The sequence below is a fragment of the Centruroides vittatus genome, unplaced genomic scaffold (assembly GCF_030686945.1).
Source record: "Centruroides vittatus isolate TY-2023 unplaced genomic scaffold, ASM3068694v2 contig_4, whole genome shotgun sequence".
Classification (NCBI taxonomy): Eukaryota; Metazoa; Arthropoda; class Arachnida; order Scorpiones; family Buthidae; genus Centruroides; species Centruroides vittatus.
Window position 1 is genome coordinate 2,760,658 of NW_027122214.1, and position 26,732 is coordinate 2,787,389.

The 26,732-nt window shown below is 26.2% G+C and overlaps 1 protein-coding gene across 2 annotated transcripts in view; it reads left to right on the forward strand.

The window, feature by feature from the left end:
- Positions 1 to 26,189, forward strand: part of LOC136976271 (tyrosine-protein kinase HTK16-like) — a 66,294-nt gene extending 40,105 nt beyond the window's left edge. The window contains exons 8-19 of one of the 2 annotated variants that reach the window (XM_067271496.1): positions 2,579 to 2,684; positions 3,612 to 3,679; positions 6,801 to 6,938; positions 8,682 to 8,799; positions 13,137 to 13,171; positions 17,224 to 17,302; positions 19,183 to 19,253; positions 21,348 to 21,494; positions 21,577 to 21,765; positions 25,448 to 25,539; positions 25,658 to 25,784; positions 25,859 to 26,187. In XM_067271496.1, the coding sequence (XP_067127597.1) occupies positions 2,579 to 2,684; positions 3,612 to 3,679; positions 6,801 to 6,938; positions 8,682 to 8,799; positions 13,137 to 13,171; positions 17,224 to 17,302; positions 19,183 to 19,253; positions 21,348 to 21,494; positions 21,577 to 21,765; positions 25,448 to 25,539; positions 25,658 to 25,784; positions 25,859 to 26,047 (1,359 nt within the window). In that variant the 3' untranslated portion in view covers positions 26,048 to 26,187. Of the gene's footprint in view, positions 1 to 2,578; positions 2,685 to 3,611; positions 3,680 to 6,800; positions 6,939 to 8,681; positions 8,800 to 13,136; positions 13,172 to 17,223; positions 17,303 to 19,182; positions 19,254 to 21,347; positions 21,495 to 21,576; positions 21,766 to 25,447; positions 25,540 to 25,657; positions 25,785 to 25,858 lie in introns of both variants that reach the window. The other variant, XM_067271497.1, reaches the window with a different exon arrangement.
- Positions 26,190 to 26,732: the final 543 nt, after the last annotated feature.

Sequence of the window (26,732 nt, forward strand, 5' to 3'; positions counted from 1 at the left end):
TTTTAATGGATAATGATGTTATACCAAAAATTGACAGATATGAATATGCACTAAGTGTCAGGTGGCATTGAAAATGCACAAGATAAAATTTACACACGAGACAATTATTACTACATGCATGCTCATCATTAGTGTTATTTGAATAAGAACCAATCAGTATTTGTAATAAAGATAAGTTCACTGTGAATTAGATTTGGCCAGTTTGACTTCAGCATGGACAATTCAGGTCATGTTTACAGATGGATGGGCAGACAACTGAGAATTTATAGGTTTACAGTTTTTTCAAATTGCAGCCCAATTAAATTTTCAAAATATATGGTATATTTAATATTTTATACTAAAGCAAACTGGCATAATTAATGCAATAAATTTTTATCAAATTATTGCATTAATTTATTTGATAAAATTTTTTTCTACATTATCTTTCAGTTATCTATAATAGTTTTTAATGTGCAGTGAGAACTTCCATATTGATAACTTTTAGTGAGAGATATCTTTTCAATGGTATTAATGAAATTGACATTATTATTACTATTAATAGTCAATTTATCTTGGCAAGATTATTGTTTTAAATAAAACAAAAATATATTTTATAAAAAAATTACAGCTTATTGCTGTAATAACAATTTATTATATTTCATTTTTATATGTATTCACAATATATTAGGAGATATGACACAATTTTTACTTTTTATTTTTTTCCCCCTCCCTTTTTCTGAGGTTTCATATACAGCTCAGAGCCTGGATGTTTTGCATCTGTTGCACTCCCTTGTGGCTGCCCTGATAACAAAGATAAAATTATATTGCACCTCAGCCTCTTTTTAGAAGGACAGGGCTACTTTGAAAACTAAAAAGAAACTATAATTTTTTAATTCTATGAATATATAACAAGTTTTAGTACTTTCAAGCCTCCTGGCTCATCATCAGGGATGTTCATGTATTTTGAAATGAGCATACATCAAATTTTGAGTATTAAAACTTTTTAAAATTTAAGTTTATTCTGAAGTATTATGAATTCCAAATTCTCATGCATACAAACTTTGCAACTAGTGCACTAATGCTACCTTTTAGGCTGAGTATCTTGTAAATAGTAAGATAATTTTTTAAAAAACAAAATATTTTTCTAATACTAATAGTACCTCTCATTTGATAAGCCAAGAAACAAGAAGGATAGAAGAAAAGTGAATGAGAGGACAGGAATTTATATGGTTCTGGTGGAGGAGAGAGGAGAAAAATAAAGTATTGAAAGACGAGGATTAGGGATCACATTGAAGGATTACATAGAAGACTATAAAACAGGTAACAATTGCACTAGTTGTCTTTATAAATGCACAACTAGTGTAAGGAAAAAGATGAATGTTAAATGGAAGGATATGAAGTTAATAAAAGAAGACAAGAACAACTTATGATGGAAAGTTAGATTTGGAAGAAGGATTTTGACTATGTGGTTATAATGGAGAAATATTGCCAATGACATGGAAAAGAGTTATAGAAAAAGAATTTTTAGTTTAGTTTTTGAGTATTAGTAGCCAGTTATTGAAATAATAATAAATTTAAAAAATAGCAATAGTAAAATTTTACATTAATTAGGAAGTGTGTTAGGCATTTAATAATGTATTAGTATTTGAAAAATTTATTTTTATAAAAAATAGATCATTATTTATGAATGATTTAATCAGTTGGCTCTAATTGCAAAGTTTATCTATATGAGAATTTGGAGTTCATAACAGATTTTAGAATAGTTTTAAGTTTAACAGCTTGTTTGTTCTAAATTTGATGTTTTTGTATCTTGGAGTAGTTACCTATGGTGATGATCCAGGAAGCTCAAAAGTAATCAGGACTTGTTATATGTTAATTGTGTTCATTTATTTTACTTCTCCAATAAAATAAGTTTTGATTACTTTTGAAAAGTTATAATAGTTAGTTTTGCCAAATAAATTGTTTTATTATTACCTTTCCTCAATTCAATATGGATTATGAAGGTAAGAAACAACAACTTGAAAATACTTAATAAACCAAAGTTTAAAGCTTATTGAGAAAGACTGTTTTTTCAAAAATAGTATCTATGAAACAATTTTTCGAGCAGATGTTTAATGGTTTGAACAGTAAATATAAAACAAGAATAATACATTATATTTAATTATATGCCAAAATAATACATATTTGGCATATAATTTTATTTCTCTCATGAAAATGAAAGTATTATTTAACATTCAATAGATGATTAGTGATAGTTTTCTAGTTGGGAGTGTTTTAATTTTAAAGATGAAAAGTTATAAAACTACAGTTTTACTGTTTTTATTTGAACTATTTTTATCATATTAAATCTAGTTTTCAAATAACATCTTCAAAAAATTGTGTCAGCTTGTAATTATGTAAGAAAATGTGTACTTATTTGGAAATATTTTGTGTATTGTTCATTGTAATTTAAAAGAAAATATAGCAAAAAGTCAATTTTGCTCTTTTATTTAGTTTTTGTAAAAAGTGTTGTTGTATTTATTAATATTATTTACATAAATAAATATTAAATATAAGTAAAAGTAATATTTATTTTAAATATTATTTAAAAATTTTTCAGATACTATTAACATATCATGCTCCTTGTCATCCTCGTTCAGATGCTGATGAAACACCATATGATCTTGCTGAAAGAAATGGTCACATTAATTGTACTGATTATTTAGGTATTTAAATGAACAATTCTTCCCTCGATTTAATTCAAAATATTAAATTATCAAAACTTAAATAATCTATACATGACGATGATGAAAATTTGTGAAGTTTACTATTTAATAATAATAGCAAAAATATTATAACAGAATTTTAACATGAATTGATCACTTAAGACTTTCCATAATTATATTGAATAAATAAAACTAAGTTTTATTTGGTTTTTTAAATTGAATATTGATTGATTTACAGGTTGAAAAAATATTGTTCATTCATTGAAGTTTTGATTTATTTATCATTATTAGTTTTTACTGAAATTTTCTGTAAAATATATTGAAAGTTATTGTCAAAAAAATGAAAGGTGTGATGGTAGGAAACAAAAACCTTTTTATTGATTTGCAATCTGCTATTTATATACCAATTTTAAAGTGTTTAGTAATGTTATCAATAACTAAAACATTTACTTTGAAATTATTTTTATTATCAATACTTCTGTTTTACATTTAGTTTAAAATTTAGAATGTTTGCAAGTCAGTAAGTTATAGAACATTTTAAAATGCCATTGGCATAGAATTTTAGATTATCTAGAATTGTATAAAGTTAATTTAAAAGTTGAATTTGTATAAGTTTTAATATATAATATGTAAAACCTAATCATAAATTTACATGACAAAAATTATCTAGAAAATTCATCGTTTTGAATTGTAAATCAAGGTTGTGTAAATGAATATATTAAGATTAATATATAACCTGGTGAAATTTTATGCAGTTACTGTAAAACTATTTTTAAAAATGCTGTCTTTAGTAATTTTCATATATTTAGTTATATAATATGTCATTATATAAAATTATACATACTATAAAATTTGTAAGATAAATTTTGTATGATTAAAAATATTTTTTAAAATATATTTTAATTTTAAAAACCTTATTTTTATTAGATAATTATTTTCCTGTAATACCAAAAACTTCAAGATCTGAATGGTTTCACGAGGGATTAGATCGAGAAGTATGATTTTTTAAAATTAATATTGTAATAATTTATAAATTAATATTGCAATATTGTAATTAATGAAATTTTTAATGAAAATATACTTATAAAATATAATATATTTTCAAGTATATTTTTGCATTCTGCCTAAAATATTGCTATAAAATTTTTAAGTTAAGTAACTGCTAATGTGTATAAATATCACTCACAAAATCAAAAATTTAGCTTGTAGATCAAAATGATGATTTATGAACTGGAACATTTTTCTTTTTATATTTTAAATTATAACGTTTCATCTCCTGCTCTGTTTCCATATCTTTTCTTTTAACCTGAAGATGGTTGCCCAAGGCAATTGAAAACATTTGTTTTCCTTCAGTTTTTTGATATACACGCTGGATTTTTGATTTCTTTGAGTGATATTCATACTTTTCATTCAGTATACGGTATATTTATTATTTAATAATGTATATGTAATCATAATGAAAATTAAGTGTAAAGAAATAGATTCATATGGCAGTTAACATATATGCTTTAAATTATGATTTAATTATAGTTTACTGTCATTTACACTAAGAAAATCAGAATAAAACATGGATATTAACTGTCATACTGATCTGGCAGTAGAATGTTAATAGTTCTAGTTTGCCAGATCATGCATCCAAATTTTGCTTATGGCTTTGATGTTTGTTATAGTCATATATTAATACAAATATAAACATGTTTAACCTGTTCATTTTAAATTTAATGCCAAATGATTTCTAGATTATATCAGGTATATTACTACTACTATTAATAATTAAAAGATAATTACATTTAATTATTAATAGTAGTATTAATATAGCCTGATATAATCTGGCAGTCATTTGATATTAATCATATTTTAATGGGGCTTGTTGTTTGAGGTGGCATTGCATTAAAAAAAATAAATAAATAAATCTTGCAAATAAGGTATTATGAAAATTCTGTTTTAATTGATGCTTTTGTCAAAAGTTTACAAATGGAAATAGTTAATCTAGCCTTTTTATTATTATTTTTTCAATCTTTAATAAAATAAATGTTATTTTATTTACATATCTTTGCATAGATTTGTTTAATTGTATTTTACAGAAACATTTGCAAAGGTTAAAGAATTTCTTTCAAATAATTGAAGAAAATAATTCTTAGTAGAGAAGTATTTAACAAAACAATTTAAAGTGATATGTTTCAAGAAGTAATTCTATTTCAATGAAGCGTTGAAAGTAGATGGGAATAACATTAATAGTCTTTTTAAATTATTTCAAAATATTTATGCATTATTAGGTTTTATTTCGGAAGAAATGAACTAAATTACTGGTATTTTGGTAAAGATATGCTGTAAATAATGATGACTGTTTTCAAACTTTAATGGACTGTAAAAATATGAAAGTACTTGTGGTTTTGCAAAAAAAGGTTTAATGTGGAATGAGACACTGGTACAAAATGGCTGTTACAAATATACACTCATCAAATTTTGCACACAAAATGCATTATAATGTAATAAAGGCTAATGGTTGTAATCCTTAGTAGTTTTGTTTCTGATAAAATGCAGTTATAGCTAAAAAACGATGGTTGTCTTCTGTATTAATCTTTGAAGTTTTTAATTTTTTAAGAAGTTTTTTTAAGATTCATTTTTTTTTTTTTTTTTAATATAGTAGTTTTGATACATCTGATTAATTTTATATTTTAGTGTCATTTAACTGGCATGCTGGTAACCCTGGGGTTTCTAACATGTTGGTTTTCCCATTTATAACCAGCCAGTCATTCCACAAAAATATGGTAATTAGCTAGAAACCTTTCTCCTTATTCTAGTTTTTCTCATGACATTTTTACAGACTATATTTATCAACATATATATATGTTGTGTATATATATATAAAATTAAATATTTTAACTCAAATATCTTTCTTTGTGATTTATGCTGCTAGATTATACAGTAACTAAATATGATATCCCTATTTCTCTGCTTTTCGAAATAGGTATCTGTTGATATAATTAGAAAACAATTATAAACTAGAACGTAATATTGTTTAATTAAATATATTTTTGTCTTTTCTGAATCTATTAGTAAACATAATATAGTAATAATACATTAAAACAAATTTTTGTTTTCTTAAAGATATGATTTGGTTATTGATTAATAATTGTAACTGAATAGTTGCTGAATGGTATAACAGTAAAACAGTTCTCATGCATCTCTGATAATTATGATAAATGATTTTAAGAATAATTAAATATTTAAATCTTTTAAGTAATATTGATTTGTATTTTTATCAAAAAGCTAAACTTGTTTTACTAGTCTTTAGATTTTAAATTCAAGTTTCTCTTCTTTCTTTACATCAGCCAATAAAAATATTTAACCAGATATATTTGCATTATTTAATGTGTTAAAAGCACAGTAATCTGCTCATATTATTTTTGTAATAATGTATAAGTTAATTATTTATTAATTGTAATTTTAATTTTTTAATTATTATTCACTATTTTTTAGCTCGAATTTAAGATTTCTGTAACAATTTGCAAATTACAGACAAATTTTTAAATTACAAATTGTAATAGAAGACAGAACTAAGTTATTGTCTTCTATAAACTTTTCTTGGTTGCATTTTAAATTTATAATTGTACATGTCATTTGAACTTAAAATGATATAATCTGATCTATGCAATACTTCTGGTGTGTTTGTTAAAATATGAACTGAAATCTATATGTAATTTTTTTAATAATAAATTTATAAATACAATTCATTAACATATTTTGAAACCGTGCCGGTAATTCTTGTTGTTTCTTAAACTCTATAAGGTTCAGATACACGGACACTTGGCAATGTTCATCTTTATTTTAGTCGACCAAAATAAATTTAAGATGAACATTGCCAAGTGTCCGTGTGTCTGAACCTTATAGAGTTTAAGAAACAACAATTCATTAACCTTTTTAAACCTTTGTAAAATCACAACTGAACTGAAATTTCAACATTAAAGAATAATCAATGTTTAATTATATATATTACTAGTTCTTGTTTATTCAAATAGCAAATATACTGTATAAAATTAACTAATGTAGATATCTTTACTTTTTTATTTTTCTGCTTAATTTTATTTGAAATTAAATTTTTTTAAATTTTAGAAAGCTACAAAACTATTACAAAAGGCTGGAATGCAAGATGGACTCTTTTTAGTAAGAAAAAGCACAAGAAAAGTTGGAGTTTATGTACTGTCAATGGTTTTCAATTCTCATATATACAATTTTGAGATTAACAAAAAGGTATTTATTTTACAAATTATATTTAAATTCTAGCGGAAGAGGACTTTAAAATTATTTATATTGTAAAAAATTACTTTTACCTTCTGCTTTATTAATACAAAAAAATAACTTAATATCAAATACTGTCTTAATTTTATGGGCATTTTAATACATAATTTGCTTATTGAAAATCGTTACTAATGCAAATATATAAATTTGTATTAAAAATTATTTTATCAAAATTATATAAAACCTAATAATTAAAATAGAACAACTTATTTATTCACTTATGAAATATATTAAAAAGTATTCAATGTTTTTAATTGTAAAGAGCTTTAAATTAATTTTATTATGTAACATGTTTTACAGCAAATGTCAATTCATTTTACAAAAGATAGTACTTTGTTTTATTATAAATAGTCCTATTCTTAATTTTAAAATAAATTCAAAAATTATCAAATAAATCTTTTTTCGTAACATTTTAGATTTGGATGTTAATTTTTTTAAAAAATGGAAAAATAAAAATTGAATTCTTTATAAAAAAATTTTAGTAATTATGATTCATAACAGAATTGTTTTAAATAATCTGTATTTTTATTTTTGAGTTCTTTTCTTATAATGAAAGTTGTTGGTTGGTTCAGAATTATTCAGTGCAGACGTTATGAATTTTTTCCACATTACTGTCCCATTATATTATATTATTTATTATAATTTATTATTTTAAATATACTTTTTATATAATTTTCTAAAATGAATTCAAAATCTAAACTGATAATGTCTTTTTTATAGACATTAACTGTGTAAAATTGAATTCAGATTCTTATGAACAGAATAAAAATGTCATGATATGGTTAATTGATTATCAAATGTCTATTATAAACTATGTGACAATATCAGAAAAATCTGCTTTGAAAAACTGTAGTTATTTGGGACAGACATTCAATTGTTATAAAAGACAGTGTTGTAAACAATCATCACATTGATCACTACAAAATGATTCCTCCAAAAAGTTGAACATCAGAGAAACTTTCATTGTCCTGACCAGGTTAAATACAAGAATATTTGATCAAGTACAATACTTCCAAATTAATTCATTGATTAGTAGAACAATTAAGATATTAGATGTTTGTGCGATGTTTAGTATAATGTATGGTAGAAGGAAATGATTTTATAGATCAGATTGCAACTGGAAATGAGATTATTTAATTGGAAGTAATAGTAATATAATACCAGATTAATAATTAGGAAGTTCAAAAATGTAAGATTACATTTATACTATTTCCTAATAAAAATTAGCAAAAAGGTTGTGTGTGTGTGGAAATTGTTCAATATAAATTTTGAAGAGCCATCAGAAAACAACAGATTCGGGAATTTGATCAAAATTGTCATTTTATTTCATGATGTGCACTATGAACACGTTGATACAGGAAGAAATAAAAAAAAAGGTTTCACCATCCATTCTATTTTCTAAATTTGTTTATGAAGTTTTATTTTTAATTTCAAAACAAATTGAGTTTCTTGATTTTATATGGATGATGATAATTTATAAATGCTTTATATATTAATTTAAATTATGTTTTATAAATCATTGATTTTGTATGAACATACTAGAAATACCTATAAATTAAATTTTTTATTTATTTTTATTTTTTCGTTTCATCATTATAATTTGTTTTTTCTTGTTTATTTTCAAATTGTAAATATAATAAAATCCTGTCTGCCTGTACATTTTTATTTTTTTTTGTTTTCCTTATTTATGTTTAGGAAAAATTTTATTTCATAGATGATGGTCCTTATTTTGAAAGTTTAGAACATGTTTTGGATTATTATAGCAAATTAGCTGATGGTCTTCCTACTCAATTATCCATTCCTCTAAAATCAGGTAACACACAAAAATATAATTTCAGTTTGTTGTTATTATTATTGTATTAATTGCTATATTGCATTCAAAAATTATTTTTCAGAAGTTTAATCAAAGGTCAATGTGCAATAACATTAAATCTGTTTTTTATGATTAATTTGGAGATAATAAAAGGAATTAGATTGTCTACATATTTAATATTTAATGTTCTAAAGGAAGTTGACTTTTCTTTAGAATAAATAATCAAATCATGAAAAATAATTATTTCTTATTTTTAAACTAATGAATTCTATTTTACCTACATAAATTATTTTAAAAAATTAAATAAATTCTAATAAATTAAGAAATTAGACTGAAGCAAAAAAACTAAAATACAGTAATGCTATTAATAATGCTATATCTTTGGTATTAATTTGTAATAGTATTATAATTTTAATTAGAAAAAATAATAGTTATTATAATATACACATTATATGTTTATATTACAATTACGAATTTTCAATTTATAATAAAATAGTATTACAAATAATGAATTAACTTTTTCTTTTATCTCACGTAGATTCAATCCACACAAAAAAGTTCAAATAATCCTCAATACTAAACAGTTTGTTTAAAAGTTAAACAATGCTTAATTAAAGTATTTTCACTAATACATTTAAAAACTCTTTTACTCATGTATAGGTTGAGCTTCTTCAGTTGATGTTATTGTTCTAAAACAAATCAGATTCAAATGCTTGAGTTTGATGGTTTAAATATTGATAACATAAAAAGTATAAGACTTGATGTTTTAGCTATAACTATCTGAATTCAAGCATTTGAATGTCAAATGTTGATATGAATCAACATAGTGTCAAACATTGGTAGATTGATGCCAGCATTTCCCCCTTTTATAATAAAAGGAAGGAATTAAGAAATTTTGAAGAAAGCAATAAAAAAAAGTAGAATTATTGAAATGAATCATGTATTCAAAATTTTGACAGATATGCTTTGAAACTATAGATTGCATAATTTATGCAATGCTACCTGACTAGCTTGCAAGAGTACATTGAGTGTAGCACTCCAGGCCAGATACTTTCTTAGATTTCTCTAAATTAATTAACTATTAATTTATAATCATTAAATTAGTATAAGATGATGCTTAATGCTTTTAGTGCAAAATTATAATAATTAATTATTGCATAAAATAGCTCTATAAATGTGGCTATTTCTGATTCTGATTTTATTATGCAAATGAAAGTGTTGTGCTAGAAATTAATAATCATTGGATCAATTGATTATTATTTTAAACAATAATAGCCATGCATTATTGATTCAAATGTTATCACTATGATATTGCATGCAAGTAAGCATTACATAATACATGATGCATAAACTTTAATAAACAATTATATTCAATATGAAATGATGATAAACTTCCATAATTGGACAATTTGCTATATAGTAGTGAACATATAATAGCATGTAGGACATATCACATGTTCATAACAACTAAATTTGGAAATTGAGGTGCAAATTTTCTTTAAAAAAATGCTAAAAAATGATGCATTTTTGTGAAAAATACTTCTAAAACATTATAAAAGCAAAATTATAATTTTATTGCTTCTAAAAGAATACATAGAATATTTAAAACTTTAGAAAACGATAGAAAATTCAAATCAGTTATTTCAGAATCTAATTTATTAGTTTTTCTTAGTTTACGAACAGAAAAGCATTGTACTTGCAAACACAGTTGTTCTACACTCGGTGGGCCGAGTGTAGAACAACTGTGGCCAAGCAGTCTTCGGTTCTCCGAACACTGGAAGATCAGTCGTGGGTTCACACCTTGCTCGGATGGGCTGGCCACGTGGAGTTTTCCAGGTTTCCTCTACATCTGTAATGCCTAAATAGGGGCCAGTTTCCCTTAAAAAGACCTCCCGGAAGGCACCTCCCTAGGCAGATCGCCCAAGTGTTGCATTGCCATAACTAAATAAACAAACTGTCCTACACTCTCCTTGGTCATCCACAGATGTCACAAGGAAAGTAAATCTTTGAACTGTGAAAACAATTTCCCAACGTTAACAGATATGAGAGGAGTATATTTGGTTTTCACTAAAAATGCCAGGATATGTGACTGAAAAGACAGAAATTATATTTTGAATATAAAAATTTTTGCTCGGGGAATATTCCAGTTTCTCTAAAGCAATCAATCTAACTGGTTTTTGGCATGTTTAAAAATATAGCGCTGTTTCTAAGTAGATAGACTGCTTTCCTCTAGCCTATAAACTGAGCTGCACAGGAACTTGTATGAATGAACAATGTAACATTCTTTTAACACAGCTTCTTGCTTCAACAGACTTTTGAGTTTCATTACAATAACTGAAAACTTATCATTCAGTTTATTAAGGAATGCTCCCATGGATGAAAAATTTTCAGCATGAAAATAAGCTGCTTTAATTCATGTGACCCACCTGGTTATTACAGCATGTTTTGGGAATGGTAAGCCAGTTATCTTTTTTTACAGATATACAGTACATTTGAAGGACATTTAATCGAAGCCTTTTTCATTTCTGAAAGAAAATTGTTGGCACAAGAAAATCCTACCCTAATTGCTTCACATACCCTGTTATGACAATGTGCAAGACAAGTAGCATATCTCAGATTCAGATACATTAGCTTTATATTTGAGCATGCACTTACCATCATGTACAATGCCTGGTCTGTTACAAGTCATCAAACTTTTACATACAGAACAACAGAGTTCCACAGTTTTGGCATATATATATATCATTGAAGACCTGCATAATGGTTATGGAATTTGTTTTTTTCTAATATATAAACTGTTAACAGTATAGGTTGTACTGGCTCTCTTGTTAATAGACTGACAGGAATGTTCAGCATGTATTTTCCAAATAATGCAAACATTGTCCACATATCTTTTGTAAAATATGATTTCCATCCTGGATATTGTATTTTACAAAAGATATGTGAATGATGATTGCATTACTTGGAAAAACAGCAGAGAATTCATGAGTTTGTAGAGAAAGTTTAGCATGTACTTTTTTAGCAAATCTGTTGTTATATCCAAAATAAAAAAACTAGGTTTTCCTATGATTTTTTTTTAAGTTGCTTCATATACAGACTGCACATAGCTTTTCCTTAGCATGTTTTGGTCAAGGATTAAGTGTTTAGTATACTTTTCTAGAAAGTTTTTGAATGCTAGATGATTTACCATATTTAAGAGCAATCTGTGTATTAAAGCTATAGTTAGTTCACTTGAAAATTCATTCTTTTTGCTTGCCTTGTCCTTTGTAGAATTTAATGATACCAAAATAAAACTGTTCTTTTTTTCCTATTGGAAATATGTTTTGTATATTTAATGAAAACTGTGAAGAGAGATGCTTTTCATTCAAATTTATGGTAACAACACAGTTTGTATCTCAGAATACTATCATTGGTTGAATTATAACCAATGATAGTATTCTGAGATACAAACTGTAAACTGAGATACAAAGTATTTTATGCATGCAATAGTTTTAAAGATAATTCCTTTATCTTTAAAACTATTTACTAATGCCTTTAGTTTTAGGTTTGGTATCTTTGGCATTTTTTAAACCATCAGTTGTCATGTCATTATTACATCTGTTTCTCACCTTCATGAACAGTGGAATTGTCTGTATTATTTTACATCAGAAGAAGATACTTAAATATCAAAAAACTTATTAATTACAAATTTAATTTCAGATTTTTAAATAAAAGTAGAAAAATACACAAAATACCCTATTTAAGTGCAAAAGGGAAACTAATACCCCTCAAAATAATTGTACACTTGATAAAGAACCATCTTATGATATTGAAACAGTGTTTTGCAAGTAACAAATAAAGGGGAGTAACAAAAAAAATGCACCTCACCTTCCTAAATTTAATGATAAGAAATGTACATGATTTGGTTTTGTGAAAAATCTATTAATTTTTAATTGTTGTCTGCCTAAGCAGATAGTCATCAGATCCGAGTATATCTGCTAAATCCAGGTTCTGCTATATTACAAATTCATAGCTTTTCAATAGTAAATTGTTTTCAAAAATTAAAAGTAAGTTGAAGATTACAAAATTGTTGATGCAGAATGTATAATTTTAAATTTAAAACTGTGGAAAAAAAACTAAAGCATAAAAATCAAAAAATTAATCAGACACTTGACTAGTACTAGATCTCACATTTTTTTGCAGTGCAGAAAAACTAAGATTTGTATATATGTATATATAATGTGTGGATTTTTATGTAATACTGTTTAGTTCTGTTACATTATATAAACATACAAATTTAAGTGAAAATATTTGTATTTTATGCATGTATAAATAAATTTTTAAAAATTTTATTATAGAAATTCCAAATTATCCTGAAGAAATTGATAATGTAGTAAGTATCAACTTATATTTAATAATGATTGTTACGATAACAACTTAATTATTATACTATATTGGGTTTAGTTATTTTAATCTTATTTTGAATATGAGGATTTAAAAATTTAACTTAGATTTTAATAATTTTAATGTTTCTAATTAGTTCTGTTAAATTGAGTTATGTAAAGTTTGTAATTTATTAATTAAGATTAACCTATGTAAAGTCAATATTAGGATGTAAATAATCACATATTAGTTATTTTGACTATTTGCTAGTTATAAACTTTTTGTCATCTAGTTTCAAGTGTATAATGTGTTCTAAAAAGATGTTAGTTGGGTCAGAAAGTCATTGTGTGTTAAATATTTCTCAAGATTCAACTGTTTCATCTACAGTTACAGAAATTTTTAAAATGAAGAACACAGCCAAAATTTGAATGAAGAATACACTCCTCAAAATTATAGTGTTCAAATATGCAGAATATATAAATTTAAAATGGTGACTAAAAATGAAAACTAAACTTACCAATAAAAGAAAATAGACATTTGACTGGTACTAGAGCTCAAGTTCTTTTGCAATACGGAACATGTGTGATTGTAACTAATTCAAATAAGCTGCTAAACAAGAGACTCAAAGCCAGAGAATTGGACTTGTAGGTCTGGGTTTTGTGATATTTTCACCTGTAATCCCAAAGTTATAAGATATCTCGAAAGAAAATAATTTATAAAATAGTATACAACATTTCTAGTTGTTGAGATAATGTACAATCTGAAAAATAAATAAATAGTATACAATTCTGTCTTTTAATCAGATTTTTGTAATTTTTTAAATATTAACTAACCTTGAAATTAATTAATATAGATATTTATTTGATTTGACTTATATTACACTTTTATCATGTTGCATCAATATATTTGTATTATTTAGTTGGTCTCAAGTTTTTTCCCGTCATTATGATCTTATTAGATTCATTATGATAAGGCTCAGCATTGAATAGATCTAATTATGAATAGTGACATTATATACAGAGTGCATAGGAAAGTCCCTTTAACCAGAAAATTCTTGCAAACAGAGAGAGCTACAACTATGCAAGTGAGGTAACTGTATAGTAAAGCGATTACGCCCGACCTAATGCAAATGACAGCAGCGCCCCTAGTGGCGAAATTTGGAAGATAGGCAGTGCAAATCGAAAACGAAAACAGATAGAGCAAGCTTTCCAATTAGAAAGTTTTAGAGCATCAATTAATTAGTACGAAACGACATGTGGTTCACAAGGATAAGATAAATTGTCGCCAGTATACCCAAAAATGTCCGAAAGCGATGCATGCCATTTTGTGTAACGTTTGAAAGGAATAGCCATAGGTATGAAGAAATATGCATAATTTATTGCATAAAATACATACTTATGTCAATACAGTTTGATAACATCCCACAAAAAACAACGGAAAGGCAAACTGTCACACAGTGATAACAAGTTTAATGTCGAGTAAGTCTGAAAACTTGTTATCACTGTGTGACAGTTTGCCTTTCCGTTGTTTTTTGTGGGATGTTATCAAACTGTATTGACATAAGTATGTATTTTATGCAATAAATTATGCATATTTCTTCATACCTATGGCTATTCCTTTCAAACGTTACACAAAATGGCATGCATCGCTTTCGGACATTTTTGGGTATACTGGCGACAATTTGTCTTATCCTTGTGAACCACATGTCGTTTCGTACTAATTAATTGATGCTCTAAAACTTTCTAATTGATTTTTTTATCACATACATTTTTTTTGTTCTATTAATTTGTATATTTTTACAAATTTTTTTATATGACATTTATCAGAAAAGTACTGACTTATAAAGAGGAAATTCAAGATTTTTTTTTTTTTTTTTTTTTTTAATATTTGATATATTTCTAGAATATAGAGAAAGGTTTTTGTTATTTCAAATTAGCTACTTCATAGTTTTATCTATGCTTTTGAATCAGCAATCTGAATATATAAAATATTGACACACTGTGTGATTAGACATTACAGTATGATCTTGTCACTAGATCCAGAGAGTGTGACTGACTTTAAGAAATTGGTTGATTTGAAAAATATTACACAACCAAATCTTGTTGCTTTTCCTAAAGTAATTCTGCTTCCTCTTTACATTAAGCTTGGGATAATGAAACAATTTATGAATGTTCTAAATAAAGAAGGGACTGTTTTAAACACACATCAAAAATTTCTAGTTCTTATACAAGAAAAGATGAAAGATGATATATTTAGTTTTGATATCAAGAAATGTTTGCATGATACATTTGAAAGTAAAATGCAGTATGACAAACCTTTAAACCTGATAATACAACAAAGTTTCATACTAATTAGAAGGATTCAAATTATACAAAAATATCAACAAAATGCTTGATGTGTTTAAACACCTTTATTGCAATATGAATTTGAATTTCATTTCTTAAAATTTCATTTGAATTCTTTTTTAAAAAACCTTGTATTCTTGAGTGAAGAACAATGAAACTTCCATCAAGATTAACTTGTTATATGTGGAACTACTGTAGTTCAGCTTCACGTATGTGGACTTCAGTATGTCAGTTCCATTCTAAATATGGAACAGATATACTTCTGTTATTAAATCCCAAGCCAAATGCTGTCTATATATTTGTTAAATATTGAATTCCTTGTAACTAAAGCATAACTTATCATCCTCAAATGATATGTAACATACAACATACAATGTAGTGTTTGTCTTGCTAATATGATTACTTGAAAGTTAATGTCTTCTGATTCAATAAACTTGAAAAATATGTATTTGAATGTATACTGGTGTGGCAATGCCTTTGGTCATAAATCCAAAAGTCACCACCAGGAGGAACTCTGAACTTAACAGACCTGACAACGTGACTCAAAAACCTCACTTTTGGTTTGAACCTCATTATGTGTACACGTTTCAATTCTGTGTTCAACCAGTACTATTGCACCATAGCTCATGTATCCTAAGAAATTAAAGATTAACTTATTGAATTTTTGTCTGTAGTCTGGTATTGTATTATAAGGTAAATTATTGTGTCCTCAGTAATATTAATTTTAGTTATACCAGGCCACTTTATTTTTACAAAGTATTGTCATCTCAGCTTGTCTTGATCAGAAGTATCTGCAACATTTTCATATTTTTTATTTTTATCAAAAAATTTCTATGGATGGCAAAATAAAAATATGTTATGAATCAAAAACTTGTTTTACCAGGTCACGTTTGTTCAGTTGAGTATTGAGTGACTTTTTCCGGAATTTGTATTCAAATACCGAATTATTTGAGTACCGAGATACCACCATATTTTGTTCATTTTATGAATGATTGCTTAACTACAGTTGAAAATAATCTCGGGGGTCGTTTTTTTTGACAGATTGCCATACTTTCCCAATGTTATATATAACTGCCAAGAAAGTAAAAAGTTTAACACCTAATGCCTAAGTTTAAATAAACTTTACTAAAAACTTTACTAAATATGAAGATATAATTTATAAAAAAAATACACAGTGACATCTACAATCTGAAAGCAATGACGATGAACCTGGTTGATAGGAAAGTGCAATTTTTTCTTCCTTGTCCTATCAGTTTTCATTAAAGTAAACCTGATGAAAAGCACAAAATAATTTAAACATTTCAATATTCTAAAATGTATGGGAAAATTTATGACAACATACCTGCTTGCTTGAATAAAAAAAATCAAATAATGAGGTTTACTCTTAAAACTTGTGAAATTGTGTGTGGAGGATTTCCAAAACCATGTTAAAGCAAAAATAGAAGTTGTGTTGTAAAGGGAATATCCCCATTTTTCAAACCATGTTAGAGCAAACCTGTGTTGTATTAGGGATACCTGTATTTAAGTACATTTTTAAAGCATATGTTTTACATATGCTTTAAAATGTCATCAAAGTATCACATCACATCAAAGTATGTTTTACATTTTTAAAATCAGTGAGATTTGATATAGTTTCATTATTTTTAACAGATATAAAATATGCTTAATTACTTCATTATGTTCTTTTTCTTTTAAAATATTTTACTTTGTGTTTTAGGGCCAGAAAACAGCATCAAATCATGATGGTTATTCTTGTTTTGCACCAAATTTAATACGAAGAGAATCATTAAAAATTGGTATGTAATGTAATAGAATAAGAATAGTATGTTTTGTATTTTTGTGAAGTTTAAAATAATCAAAAATGTAAATAGAAAATGAATAAATAGTACATTTACCAATATTCTGATATTTTACCTAATATAAGGAGATACTTGGTATATAATATATTGGAAATACTGTACTTAATTTGCTTATAGAATTTGTGTGTGTTGTTTTTTCAAATTTTTCTTATGATGTTTTCTTAAATATGCATAATAGATTTTTGTCTGTATTATGTTTTGTTATAAGAACTGATTTTCAATTCTGAATGTTGTTGGACTTAAATTATATCAAAGTATTAGAATTATACTTAATGACATATTAAAGGATTAACAATACAACATTCAGATATTCTGCTGCTATTTGTAATATAATATTATGAGATATTCATTAAGTATTTCTTGTCATTAACATTATCAAACTAACATTAGCTGTAAACCATTATTCTGTGAAAAATAGAGACTATCACCATTTGAAAATTATCATCTTTCCAAATGCCGTATATGTTACTTTGGACAAAAATATTTTTAGTCATTGAAAATGTGAGGAAATTTTCCTCACTTTTTTAATTTATTTTTTGTGATTTGCTATTAATCTGTATAAAATCTTTTTAAAAAATTGTTCATGGAAACAAATGTGAATGACAATGAAATTAAAAGAATTAATAGCTAAATTTCAACAAAAAATTCTATAAATAATAAATATACCAAGTAACCCAAATCTGCTTTTTTTTCACAGCTATAAAAATAAATATTGTTTAAATAACAGCTTAAAATTAAAAAAAAATTATAGTTTAAAGTAAGGAAGATTTTCACTAAATATGAAAACTATGGCAGTGATCACAAAGTTGCAATGTTCAGCAGGTTACTATTGGCAATGAATTAGCAAAATCTCAGTTTTGTTTGAAATATTTATTTTCTGTAATATACTGTTTAGTTTGCATATTTTATTACAGGGTGTCCTATAAGTTTAGAACCATAGGAGAAAAACATAGAATTTTCAAATGTGTTTAAAGTGACGACAAATGTGTATTGTTTTCATCTATGTATTGTATACATAGATGAAAACTATAATTTCTATCCATTAACACTCTTTGTACCACATTTATCAGAATTTGCTGGCATGGGTTCTACAATATGTTGTTTAAGATAAAAAATGCTCTGGGTTTGTCTGCTTGTCAGTGTTGTCATTGCTTAAATGCTGGAGATACAGTTTGTATGAGTACCAGTAAGTCTTAAGATGTGGTGAATGATGTTCTTCGAAATCCCCTTTCATAGTGTGTGTCGAAATGACTTTTTGGAACTGATCACAAATCAAGCCATCATACTGGATCAACTCTGTCAATTACATAGCCATTTCTTTAAATTTGGTTATCAGTTTGCCAACACAACTGTGTGTGTTTGGGCAATTTGGTGTAGCCTGTTAAATTTGAAGTGACTTCATTCTAACTGTGGTTCTCCACCATCAAAATAACTTGAATTTGTTTCCCTCTATTTGATGCCATCTTTTACCTGTAAAAGAATAAAGAAAGCTCAGCACTACCTTCTATGGTTTCAGATTTATAGAACACCCTGCATTGTAATTGAATCAATTATTGAAAAATAGGATAAGCAACAATTTTGAATTAGTGCTTATTTTGAGCTTTTAAGTATAGATCTAACATTTTATATTGAAAGGAGATTTCTTGAGAACATCATGGGAAAAATCTTCTTTTAACATAAAAGTGACCAATGCCCAAAACAACAGTTATTTCAAAATTGTCACTTATTCCTTTTTTCGTTTGTATTGTAAATTTCAGACTTTCTTCTGACTTTTAAGTAAGTATTGTTTTTAAACTTTTATTTGATATTTGATTTAGGCTTGCCAATTGGAGAAGGAGAGTTTGGTTCTGTTTTGAAAGGAAAATGGACAAATTTTAATAATGTTCAAGTAAATATGTATAATTATTTTAATTTAATATGCAATAAATTTATAATTTTTGTAACTTTAGTCATATATATTTATACACTTTATAATAAAGTACATAAGTAGAATAATAAATAATAATGCTGGATTCTTTTAAAGAATCCAGCATTATCATTTATATCTCTTATAGCAAATTCAGCATTATCTCTTATAGCAAATTCTCACTTAACATTGGCAATACATTTTTGGAAATGGAAATATTAATCAAAATGACATATAATGAAACCAATTTTACCTTAGGCTAAATGATCTAAACAAGAGTTAAGTTTCTTATTGGATCATGTTTGCAACCTCTATTTAATTCACACATCATAAAATCAGTTTTACTGTTTATAAAGAAAATTCAACAACAACAATTGTAAATGATTACAAATGTTGTCTCTTTCCTCAACAGTGTTAAACAAAATAACATTAAATGAAAATTTGCTGTGTTATATAATAATTATTATATTCAAAGATCTAGCTTAAAAGCTAATTCAACATTTTCATTTGACTACTAGAATTTGGGCTTGTTGTCTGTATGTTTGCATAATTAGAATGTCTATGTATATAATTATACTTTAATTATAATTTCTCATTCTCAGATGACAAAATATATTATCTGTTACATAATATGCAATTCTCTCAAATCAGATAAGCACATTTGTTAATTACATTATCCAGACCACAGGAATTGTCTGATTTACAAAATGAAAAATCATATACTATGTGTTCTGTGAATTTTGATATTTATATTTATTAAATAAATCTTGCCTGAATACATACTGAAAATTATTCAGCAGTTTCTGTTTATAGTGTTCATCTAAAATATAGAATAGATTTCTTATGATATAGAATTAATCTTCAGAATATATAGAATATTTTAAATTAAACAAATAACCACCATTGGATTATTTGCAGGCTATAATATAACTAGCTATATTATAGCCAGAATATCAGCAATAGTCATTTGGTTAATTGAGTTAATTGAGATATTTTGAATATATTTACAAACAGATGAAAGAGTAATAAACAAGAGTAAGTTCAATATAACAGAAAAAATACATAAGCAGCAACAGAATTTATATATTGTTATATAGTTGTGTATACAAGTTGACCTAAATTTATTGATTAGTTGTGTGAAATAATATATGTTTTTTTCTATTAAAATTCTTTCTTATCTTCTATATTTTTACTTTTGCAGCTGTTATATATGAGAGAGGGAAAATATGATAATCAGTCAAAAAAAGACTCTCCCAAGATTTTTACATTTTTAACATAGTTTCTAAAATTAGTAAGAGATGTATCAAAATTTCACAGAATTAAATGTATAAATTATGGGATTTATTGTTAACTAGTTAAGACTAGATCATTTTTAATAATTTCATGGGAATATAACAATATAAATTTGCATCGAATGCATTGGAAAACAAAATTTGAATCACTTTGTACAAATATGAATTATAAAATTTGATAACTTGATGTCAACTCAATAAATTTCAAGGTAATGGCATTTAAATGATTGGAACTACAGATGACATAAGAACAATATTATTATTCTATTACTTAGAATCTTTTTTCTTCATAATAAACTTTTTGTTAAATATATATATTAAATTTTATTAAAATATTTTAAATTAATACATGTTAATTTCTTATGTTGATGCATCTTATTTTCAAATAGTTTATATTTCTGATACAACAGCTTAATGTTAGTTCATCTGATTTTTTCATTTTCTTGATGTGAAATTATTTTAACTGTCAAATGAGACAGTTAAAATAATTTCACATCAAGAAAATGAAAAAATCAGATGATCATTTATTCATTTCATCAAATCATTTATTCTACTGTTGCATGCTTCTAAGAATATTTAATTTTTCATTATGTTTGCTTTTAAATATTTTACTTAAAAAAATCATATATGAATTTTGTTTTTTGTTAAAATTATAATTTCAGTGTCAGCTATAATAATAATCTTGTTATTGTGAACATTATGAATATGTTCTCCTATTTTGAAAGTAAATAAAATACAGTATAAAGTTTTATAGAATATCTTGTATCATATTTTAATTTTATAGGTAGATGTTGCTGTCAAAACACTAAGGGATGAACAACTTCAAAGTGGACGAGAAGAGTTTATTCGTGAAGTAGAAGTAATGGTTGGACTTGACCATCCATGTATTGTGCGATTGTTGGGAGTATGTTTAGGTCCACCACTCATGATGGTTTGTTATTGAAAACTGTTTTTAATGGAATTTTATAATGTTTTTTACTGAAACGTTATTTATTAAGTTATAATATTTTTAGGTTCAAGAACTGGTACCCATGGGTTCAGTATTAGATTATTTACTCGATTATCCAAATGAAGTTGAGGTAGACTATGATTTGAAATTATGGGCTGCTCAAATTGCACATGGTATGATGTATCTTGAAAGTAAAAGATTTGTTCATAGAGATTTAGCTGCCAGGAACATACTTTTAGCAACAAAACAACAGGTAAATATAAAGAATTTTTTTAAGAAATGTAAAATAGTTTTAAAAAAAGAGGAGAGAGAACTAAAAAGAAACTTTATATTCATAATAAATTACCAAATTATTTTCAATAGTAATAAAACTGCTTAACATGACTGTCATTAGCATTTTGCACCTACACAACCTGCGTGCCATTTTGATTATACATTTATTTGCTCTTTTTAAATTTTTGTATTTTTAACACGTTGACTGCCACATGACTTTTTAGGATTCTGTTGTAAAATGCCAACTTAATTTAATTATATTATATTATTAAAAACTCTAATCAGAGTACATAATAATAATCAAATAGCATATAGAATGTGTTTTTCTTAAAATAAAGGTATTACGAATTATCTCGTAGTTGGCTTATGTAACAGAAAGCTCTTCGCTAAAGCCAAACTACGAGTTAATTCGTGCACAGACACGATTCGTCCTGTCACTTCGCTACAGCCAATCGGAGATGTGCGTCTAAATTCATTAGTAATAAATCGGATATAGAGGCGAGCACATCACATTTACGTCTTTTTTGAGAGTGTTATTTTTTATTTATTTTTATAATCAAATTATAAATATCCCAAAATGGATAAGAAAAGACCACTGACTAAAAAACAACTTGATTACTACACTAATCTAAGTGATTCAGAATCTGACAAAATTTTTGGTGAGAATGGGGGAGTTTATTTGGCAGCGAAATGGTCCTGTTACTGTATGTAAATGGAAAGACAAACGAGAAGTCCTTACCATTTCAAACATGCACGTTGTTGAAATGGTAGAGGTGTTCAATCGCAATGGAAAATGTTCGATGAAACCGAATATAATTCGAGATTATAATCATGGAATGTCTGGCATTGACGATCAGATCAAATGCTATCGTACTACACAGCTCTAAGAAAGACTATTAGATGGCCCAAAAAGGTTGCATTACATATTATAGAAATATATATACATAATGCGCACAAACTCTTTCAAAAAGCAACTTCTTCTAAAATAAAACTTATAAAGTTTAGAGAAGCATTCGTCAAAGCGTTGATTGGAGAAGAGATTCAACCAATTTCAAAAAAAATTAAATTGCAGAAGCTTCACTATTTACAGAGTATCCCACCTACTCAGAAAAAACAACATCTGACAAAGCCATGTCGAATTTGTACCAAAGCTAAAAAACGCCGAGAAACGCGTTATTTCTGTCCAATCTGTCTTGAGAAGCCAGCCCTTTGCGTAGAAGATTGTTTTAAAAATTATCACAAACAATAAAAATATCGTTTTGCTTTCGATTTTGAATAAACTTTTTATGATTATATTTTCTGTTCATTTATTAATAAATGTTCTGTTAATGTAAGCCAAACTTGATTTTTTGTTCTTGCCCCTGAAGCTATCTATTCATATTTACACTGATATACTACGAATTACATCGTAGCTGCACAAATATGGCAAGGAAACAAACTACGATATAACTCGTAGGTGGCGTCCTAGGCAGAAACGGTAACTACGAGTCATCTCGTAGATGGCAGTCAACGTGTTAATATATAATTGGTAGTAATATTTAATATTGAGCAAAAAATATCAATACAAATTATCTCTTAGGAGGCAACAGAAGTAGCTTTTTTTTTTTTGCAGATGCCAACTACAAGATAAAATAAAATACAGTAGAGCGTCGAAAATTGGCGTCAATTGGGGACTGGGGTCGTTCCAATTAGTCATTTGTTCCAATTTCCGACTTTGTACGAAAAAATGTATTAACCTGTCCGATGTTCAAATTTTTCTCTGTTATGTATCGCTTCCCGTTGAATTTTTCTCCGTTGCGTGTCGCTTTGCGTTGAATTTTCATCGATTTTAAGCCTAACGAAAAGTTTTATAATAATCATCGAGACTATCGTATCGTTAAAAATTATTTCTGCATTTTGTACAAACAAAATAAATATATTAAAGAATATAAAAAACATGAAAATTATACTTTAGAAGTAAATCTAGTATCAAAAACGTTCGATTCAGCACGACACAGTCCAACCGAAAATCGTTCCAATTTCCGGCCATTTCAATTACCGACGTTCCAATTAACGACGCTCTACTGTACTATAATATAAATAAATATTTTTCAATAAATATTGATTTAATTATAATTATTAAATTTAATAAGAGATGGTGCCTAATACCTCCCTCTAGTGACAAATTATTTAGTAATTAATTAAATATAATTGTGAAAAATAGCCCAAAGTAATCTGGTGGTTGTTTGGCTTTACAAATTTATTGGGTTTCATGAGGTTTGTTTAAGTAGGTCCTATATTTTTCAATATTTCTTCAAAGACTTTTTCTTTTATCACACAAAATTGATCTGTCATTTATATTTGAGGCACATATTAGCCTCTTCTGTAGTTTATTTACTACAATAATATTCTTATCTGGCAATCTGTAAACAGGAAAATTGTATCATATTTTAAACTTCTTTGTAGTTTGTTCTGTAATGCCCAATTGAAGTGTCATGCTTATTCCCGATGCCCACTAATCAGTTATAATAAATACTTACTACGAGAAAAATTGTATGAGGCAAAACCAATCGGACAACATTACATGAGTTTTCTCAAGACGGGGCCAGTGATTAGGTTGCCAACTTTGAGATAATTCATAATGGGTGGTCAACATGTAAATAATTACTTCTTTCCTGATTGATAAAAAAAAATTTACAAAAATTTTAAAAAAGTGATGATATAATTAAATTCCATTTCAGCTTTAGATATTGTCAATAAGGTTTAAAATTAAGAAAATTTTATGTATTATTTTTCTTCTATTTTATGAATCAAGTTGTTAAATAGATCAAATTTAGACTGTTATCCTAAGATTGCAATCTACTACTCATATTAGAGCAATAGAATCTACCGAATGCAATGATGATGCCAAAATCATTTGTTTTTATATTAAAAGAATCTTAGGATAAAAGTTTAAGTTTTAATTTTAGAATTTTCAAAGAGATAATTAGAAAATTTTTTATCAGTTACAGATGATGAAGTTTTCTATTACATATTATTATACCTTTCATTAATCAAATTAATCAAAAACAAGCAATGAATTGCATAACTTTCCTGGCAAGAAAGTTAAAATTGTGTGTGGCACCATCTGTGACTTTATTAAAAACTTTTTATGTTGTTAATTATTTTAAAATGGCAAATAGCTTAATTTAGAGGGTAGATGTAAGTTTTATAAGAAGTTGTAAATGTATTAGCATTTACAACTTCTTAGTCAAGTAAGGTCAGACTTGATGATTTTACTCATTATTAGATGAGTAAAATCAAGTCTGACCATACTTGAGATATGCTACATTACTTCCCTCTATCTCCTTGTCTCATCAAATTGACCTTTAACCACCAAAATTTAATAGTATCAATCTCCTAATAATATGAATGATGGATCTCAGGCCAAATTCATACATATGTGTATTTGCTTGGTTGCATGTTTTGCCACAGTCTGTCATAATACATTGGTATTTATTCATAGATCATATAATTCATGGATGCCAATTATTATTTTAATAAAATATTGAGTAAATTTATACATTTATTAAGTTCATACATTAAAAAGAATTGTTTTAATTCAATTTTTAAAAATTGTTTCTTTATATATGAGAAAATATTAAGATTGACCTGTAATATAAAAAGTATTTTATTATTAACAGGCAAAAATCAGTGATTTTGGCTTGTCTCGTGCTCTTCGGGTTGGAAGTGAATACTACAAAGCAACTTCAGGTGGAAGATGGCCTGTAAAATGGTATTAATAAAAGTGTTTTAGCATTCAGTTTATCATATCATATATATATTTTTATGAAACATATTTTCTTAAATTTCTATAGCAAAGTATAAATATTTCAAATTAAATGTTTCAAAAGGTATGCTCCAGAATCTGTGAACTATGGTACTTTTTCACATGCTAGTGATGTTTGGAGTTATGGTATAACTCTATGGGAAATGTTTTCTTTTGGAGAACAACCTTATGGAGAAATGAATGGATCTCAAGTAAAAAAAAAACTTTTTTTCTAATTTAAAAAAAATTAAAATTCATAATTATTTAAGATGATAATTTGTTTTAGGTTATACAGTTAGTTGAAAATAACCGAAGACTTGCACAACCAAAACATTGCCCGAATAAGGTGTATGCAATTATGATTCATTGCTGGGAATATCTTCCAGAAAAAAGACCGTCTTTCTCTCAGTTGTATCATATATTTAATACAGATACAGAATATGCAAGCATTTGGGATTTATTTAAATCAAGCTAGTATATTTTTGAATAAAAATAGACATAAATGTCATTTAAGTGATAAAAGTTGTGATTTTTTTAAAAAATATTTTCCTATTAGTGCTAAAATATGAGAAATAGTATAAAAATGTAAAAGTTTTTCATATTTTATTATCAATTGTATTAGTTTATAAGAAAAAGAAAAATAAAAGAATAATATATTTAAAAAATATTATTCTTTTAAATTTAAATAGAAAGACATTATAATTAATGTATTCAGTATTTTTTTTAGTACAAACTAATCAGAAAATAATTTCTCTGGTTGGTTTTTAATAGAAATTGTAATTTAATAAATTAAGAAATTTGAGCAACTTTAAGAATAATTATTGCATGTAATGAACCTATAATGCCAAAAATTTATAACAATAGATTTATTAGTATCCCAAAGATGAGTTCAAATTCACACAATAATAACACCTTTTACTTATAGCTGAGATAAATTTATTGCGAAAAACTAACGTTTTCAGCTTACTGTATTCTTTTAATGGAACGATAATGTTCCTTTTTTCGAAAGTTAAAACCTGAAGATGGCTTATTGATGTAAGCCGAAAACGTTAGTTTTTCGCAATAAATTTATCTCAGCTATAAGTAAAAGGTGTTATTATTGTGTGAATTAGACTAATTATTGGCTGAGCTAGTATCTGCTTTATGATGAGTTCAAATAC